The sequence below is a fragment of the Camelina sativa genome, chromosome 17 (assembly GCF_000633955.1).
Source record: "Camelina sativa cultivar DH55 chromosome 17, Cs, whole genome shotgun sequence".
In the NCBI taxonomy this organism is placed as follows: domain Eukaryota; kingdom Viridiplantae; phylum Streptophyta; class Magnoliopsida; order Brassicales; family Brassicaceae; genus Camelina; species Camelina sativa.
The window spans coordinates 5,132,238-5,138,237 of record NC_025701.1 but is presented as its reverse complement, the minus strand read 5'-3'; the positions used below and the strand labels follow the sequence as shown (position 1 = coordinate 5,138,237).

The following is a 6,000-nucleotide window of genomic DNA, read 5'->3' as shown; positions in this document are numbered from 1 at the left end:
TAACATGGAGTTTATCGTATTTTGCTATAGTACGGTTTAATTTAACTTGAGTTCTAGACGTAACTCAAAGTTAACCTATATATGTTGTCAAATGTCAATCATAATTTAATAAAATTGTTTTAAAATATATCTGAGTTCGAGTTATGTTTGAGTTATAGTTGATTTACAAATTGAATTATATTTTCTATAAAATTGTTATAAACAAAATTAAAATAACATGAGTTAATTAAGATGTCTTAAATTATATTAAGGGATAACTAAATAAAACAGAAATATATATATAGTGTTGGACCAACAAACACTAGCTGGAGTTTACATGCGTGTTCTTGATTGGTTAGTAAGTATTTATATATAAATTTTTTTGAGACATTTAGCAAATAAATCCTAGAGTTACAACCTATTTACAAGCATACCATTAGCATTAATTATTAATTTATTTTTATTTAATTAATTAATATTTTGATTTTTGAAAACAAGATTTCCTATCCTAATAAAATTTCCAAAACCATCGGAACCACTCCCTTTAACATTAAGTATTAAGTTTATAATTAATATAATTAATATTAAGTTTTCAATTTTACAAAACAATATTTTCTCCATACAGACATTTTCTAAACAATCGGCCTAATCAATAAACAACAATATTTTTAAAACCGGACCGGAAGGTGAACCGGAAGTCTTTCGGATTGAACCACATGTCAGTTAGTTTATTGATTTGTTTACATTTTTTGAATATAACATCTACTTTTCTATGAATATATGAACAAAACATACATAGTTAATTATTACTGTTCGATATAATATTCCTACTTTTAGTACACGTAGGAATTTTATACTACTAACAAAATACTTTCTAATTTCTATACTAACTAATATATCTATATTTATAAGTTTGTGCATTTATAAAAAAATATAAATTAAACATTAGTTATATATATATAGTTAATCTATAAAACAAATTACATTTCTTTTTATAAAAAAATAGCCTTACGTACCGGGTGAATATCTAGTTTTGACTATTTTCCAATCATTAGAGCATCTACATTGGGAAATTTTCTAAGAAATTTTCTAAAAAAATAAATTTTTGTTCCGATGGAACCTTTTCAGATAATAATAATTCGATCCAAGCCTCCGGGCGTCCACTGCTGAATCCAGATCCATCGAATTTGTCACGTGTGATACATGCGCTTACAATAATAGACACAAATGAGATATCATATATAGCCATATAAGACAACATCAAGTTTGTCAAGTCGTTGTCAAATTAATTCACTAGATTTTGATCGTCGCATCGCATGATCAGTAGCACATCTATCAACGCCTTCTTTATTCATACTCTCAAAGAAGAAAAAAACAAAGAGAAGAGAGTTAAAGTTTTGTAATAGCCTCGGTTGGAAACCGCATACATGGTTACCGCGATGCCAATATTCACGCTTAATTGCGACATTAAAGAGAATCCTCCTGAGCTGTTACAGTTTTGAATTATACGTGTCAGTTGCGGCATCAAAAGGAGACTTTGATTGCGTTAACTGGTTCAAGTCTTGTAGTAAAAGTTACAAAATAAAAAACGTGGAACAAGATTGATAGGTTACAGAAGGTCCACTTATCCAAACTCAAGTTCAAGCCGGCCCGACTCGTGTGTGTACGGTTTTAAATATGGGTAGATTTTTCACAATTTTCAATGGAACAAAATTCTTTAGTTATATCTATGTTTTCCAAACAAAAACCAACCAAAAGTGTTAATGAAATCGTTTTTTTCTTTCTTTTTTCCTTGTTTTGGTTGTCTAATAAGATAAGAAAGAGTGAATAAGACTCGTTATGTTATTATTGGATATAAATGTCAGTTTCTAAAAAATAGAAACAAGGACTAATTTTCAAATTCAATTTAAATACAGTATAGGTTAGTTTGATAAATAATGTCATCAAATAACTTAATCAGATTCATGAGAATACTCTCAAAAGTTTTGGTCCCATAAATCTTATATGGATTTCAGGATTTGTGTGATGAAGTCTGAGTATGATTAGTTATTTCAAATAGAAATATTAGGTAGTGTTATAGACTAATAGTTATTCATATTACGATATGCCTCGTCACGGAATTTATTATTAAACATTAACCTAACAACTTCATGAAACAGAGCATGTCGTTGGTTAAGTCCATACAAAACAGAGAACGACATCAAACTAACATAACGCAACACAGAGTACAAAGAACACATAACATTAAATCAAAGCCACTCTTGGTAAGTAACTCCAGTGGGCTTCAACCATAATCCTCCTTGAATAAGCTTGGCCACAGTAAACTGTTCGGCCTCCTTCGAGTCTCTAATAACTTTAAATCCCTTCCACTTCACTCTCTTACTCGTATCCGCTCCAGGACCACTATTCGCATACTCTCCGTAATACAATGTCGAGAGCGCAAATTCGCCATCCCAAGGGAACCAGCCGGCCGGGTCGATGTGGTTGTCAATGAAAGTCTGCATGATCACTGTTCTTGAGTACAACTTCCAGGGCCGTCCAAGGAACGTCTTCACAGATCCTTTTACAGGAGCAAGATCAGAGCTAGCGGTTATTTTACATCTTTGGATGGAAATGGCTGTGTTCTGGTTCTGATCCTCCCTTCCTTGAGCTGTAACCATGTTCTTTTGACCAGCTCCAGGCTTTCGGGCAACGATGTCGCAGTTCTGGAACACCACCGCGGAATTTCCGAAGATGAAGTCTACGGTACCAGTTATGAAGCTGTCGCGGTAGAATTGTCGTAGTGTGTGCGTGTAGAGTGTGTCTTGGTACGCATCTATGCGGCAACGATTTATGACAGTTTGATCAGCGCTCACTCGGAGAGCCACAGCCTGGTGCTTTGCTGGCCCGGCAGTGTTTTGGATCCATAAGTCTTGCGCCATAAACCCGTCTCCATTGGCAGCTATATGTTTTAAACGGATCTTGTAAGTTATTCGGATACAAAATTGTAATTTGAAAAGAAACGTTTTGAAGTTAATTTTACTACCATGAGTCCATGACTTAAGAGTTGGTTATAATATATAAGACAAATTATTATAATATATAAGAGTTGGTTTTTAATAGGAGAGGTTTATATTTTGAAAGACACAAATAAAAGAAAAATATGATATTACCAATAGTGGCTGATCTGAAGGTGGTGGATCCATCAACAACGTTCAAACTACCGGTTATGATCGTAGCGTCTTTGCCATCGCCAACAAGCATTAAGTTCTTCTTTTTCTTCCCTATGTCTATAGTTTCCTTGTAAACTCCTTTCTTCACGTATATAACATATCTTGAATTGCTATTCTCTGGTGCTGCCGCCACTGCCTCATTTACTGTTTTGAACTTTCCGCTGCCGTCTTTTGCCACCACCACGTTCGCGTTCACTTTAATTGTCTAATAGAGGGACAAAGTTTTAGAATTTGATTCAACGTTGGATTAGGTAAAACCGTCAAAGTAAACAAGCGAATATATCCAAAACATGTAGTTGGCCATATTTTTTTTTTTTTTTGATAATCCAGATATCCAAAGCCCAGTGGGCCCTGACTAGCCCACTAGCCCGAAGGCTTGGCGTGCGTCCCAAAGGCGGCAAGAGTAGTTCCTGGAGGCCGCATAGCCCAATGTTAAATTTTTCTGCGGTGGCCACTTAAGGTGTTTGCAGCCGTGGGGATTCGAACCCGGGAATATTGGGAATCTCACCCTCAGCCCGAAATCCATCCTACCACTAACCCACCTATGAGTGGTTGTAGTTGGCCATATTAATTGTAGTAGTTGGTAAGATATGAAGTTGGTTTTGACTACCTTGGGATCAGATTCTAACAGCTCCCTGTCGAGAGCAGTTAGCCACGACGGGAAGTGATCAAAAAGAACCATCTTGAGATCGTCTCTAGCAGGCAAGACGGAGACAAAGATGGCTAGAGCCACTCTAGCCCTAGAAACCAAGTCTTCGAGTTGTGGCTTGACTTTTGGTTCATTAGTAGTGTCTAAACACGTCATGTAGTTTGTAAGCACACTGCTCAACCAAGTATGAACGTTTGAGTACGACTCGAAATTAAGGTTTCCTCCTCGGAGTTGCTCCATCGAATTCACCATCCGATCCTTTGATACATCCATCATCTCCTCGCAGTCAGCCAGAACTGCCTCGTCTCTCACACCGTTCGAACGGGTTCTAGTCTCTTTCACCATGTTCATCGTCCTCTCAAGCCGCCACACCGAGTTCTTCAAGAACACGTGCAATAGGTCAAGACGGTTGAGTTTTGAGAGCGACAACGTCGTGAATTCGGACAAGAGAACTTGGCATGACTCTTGGTCGTGAGCTCCATGGCAAATCTGGCTCGGGGTTAATACGGAATCATCATTGGTGGTGTTAGTGTAGATTAGTTGGGCTGCAAAGAAAGCTGCAGAGCCAAGAATGGCTGCAAAGGAGAGGACAAGGCATAGATTCTTGTGCTTAAGAGACTTTGGTTTGGAAAGAAGTGGTTCGTTTGAATTAGACATTGGTCTTTAGTTTAGTGGTAAAAGGATTTGTTTGTGTTGGCCTTTACACTAGGCGAATCATGCCATTATATAGAAAACGCTAGTGAGTGGAGTACATGATGAAGTGTTATGATTTCCTTTTCTTTGCACATGGTTTTCACTAGCAGTGTACCAAATACACTATAAACTAAACTAAAACTTTATGCTTATCTTATTTTTTATATTAAAGATGAAAAGTGTTACTCCCACTAGCTAGACATATTAATTTGTTTTGCCAAGTTGTCGAATTTGATAGTAGAAAAAAAAAAGGAAGGCACTCCAATAAACAAATTAGCATGATAATCGTATTTATATTTATCTTATATTTAATTTATTAGAAAAACGGAAAGAAAAATTTGTTCAAGAACATCTAAACCAAAATAACGTGTGTAAAAATTTTACATTGACAAAAAATGTAATAACTATAAATTACCAAAATTATTGACGTATAAGAAAGAGAAAATTTGAAGTTCCCCATCAATCTATTCAAATTCCACAACAAAACTCACCGGTACAAAAAGAGAAAACAAAATTAGTCATGAATTAAAACAGCATAAAAACAATTTTTCAATCAAAAGTCCGCAGGTAATGATACTCTTGTCAAACTATCTTTCAGCCATAATTGACTTTAAATTATGAATTCAACTATGAACTGGTTGTATTGTTACATAATGGATCGTATAAGTATTGGCAACAAAACATTAACGCAAAAGATGTATTGTTTGACGCTAATTAGAATAATTAGTTCCATCCTAAAAATTGAAAAAATTACAAGTGGTATCAGTCATCATATATTATGCTATAATACACCCACCTACTCTGCTTTATTATATCATTGTAAAATTTTCCTTAGTATATGCCCCCCTAAAAAAAAGTAATTGTTCTTTATGTATTAAAAACTCAAAATAAAGTTTAAAGCAGATTAATTTTAATCATTTCCAAATGTACTACAGTATGTTAAAAGTGTTAAGGAGGCATGCAGTGGATCGGAGCTGTGGCACGATATACATGTGGTGGTTACCTGGAGCGGAAACCAAAACGCAATTATACTCCTCTGTTTCATATGAAGTGTCATTCTAGGCTGTAAATTTTGTTTCAAAATAAGTGTCATTTTGTATTTCCAATATAGTTGTTTGGTAAATTTTTCAATTTTATCCCTGCTAATTTAATGTATTGACCAATAGAAAAAATTGTATAATATATTAATAAGGGGAAAAATAGAAAATTTAATGATTTTCCTAATATGTGTGAAAACTCTTAAAATGACACTTAATATGAAACAAAGGAAGTACTTCTTATCTAGCTTTTTGTTTTTTCGTCTGCTTAAAAAAAACAACGTTAGTTTTTTCAACGTTAGAGAGATTTGGGGGAAGACAACGATGAATGACTGGTACACACATATGGGTTTGGTACCAATTCAACGTACAGTAAAACCTCTATAAATTAATACTCTATAAATTAATAAACACTATAAATTAATAAAAT

At 34.6% G+C, this 6,000-nt stretch overlaps 1 protein-coding gene across 1 annotated transcript; it reads right to left on the bottom strand.

Moving 5' to 3' along the window:
* Positions 2,068–4,497, bottom strand: LOC104755410 (pectinesterase/pectinesterase inhibitor 18). The gene is made up of 3 exons (XM_010477785.2): positions 3,802–4,497; positions 3,132–3,396; positions 2,068–2,920 (listed from the first exon to the last, which is right to left on the bottom strand). The coding sequence occupies exons 1-3, from the start codon at positions 4,495–4,497 to the stop codon at positions 2,229–2,231; spliced, it is 1,653 nt and encodes a 550-aa protein (XP_010476087.1). The 3' UTR covers positions 2,068–2,228.

What these genes read in the sequence shown, in the direction of transcription:
- LOC104755410 (XM_010477785.2), bottom strand. Translation starts at nt 4,497, where the DNA reads ATGTCTAATTCAAACGAACCACTTCTTTCCAAACCAAAGTCTCTTAAG. An exon ending in TGTTAGAATCTGATCCCAAG is followed by an intron (nt 3,397 to 3,801) that starts GTAGTCAAAACC and finishes TCCCTCTATTAG; the next exon opens with ACAATTAAAGTGAACGCGAA. An exon ending in CTTCAGATCAGCCACTATTG is followed by an intron (nt 2,921 to 3,131) that starts GTAATATCATAT and finishes TAAAACATATAG; the next exon opens with CTGCCAATGGAGACGGGTTT.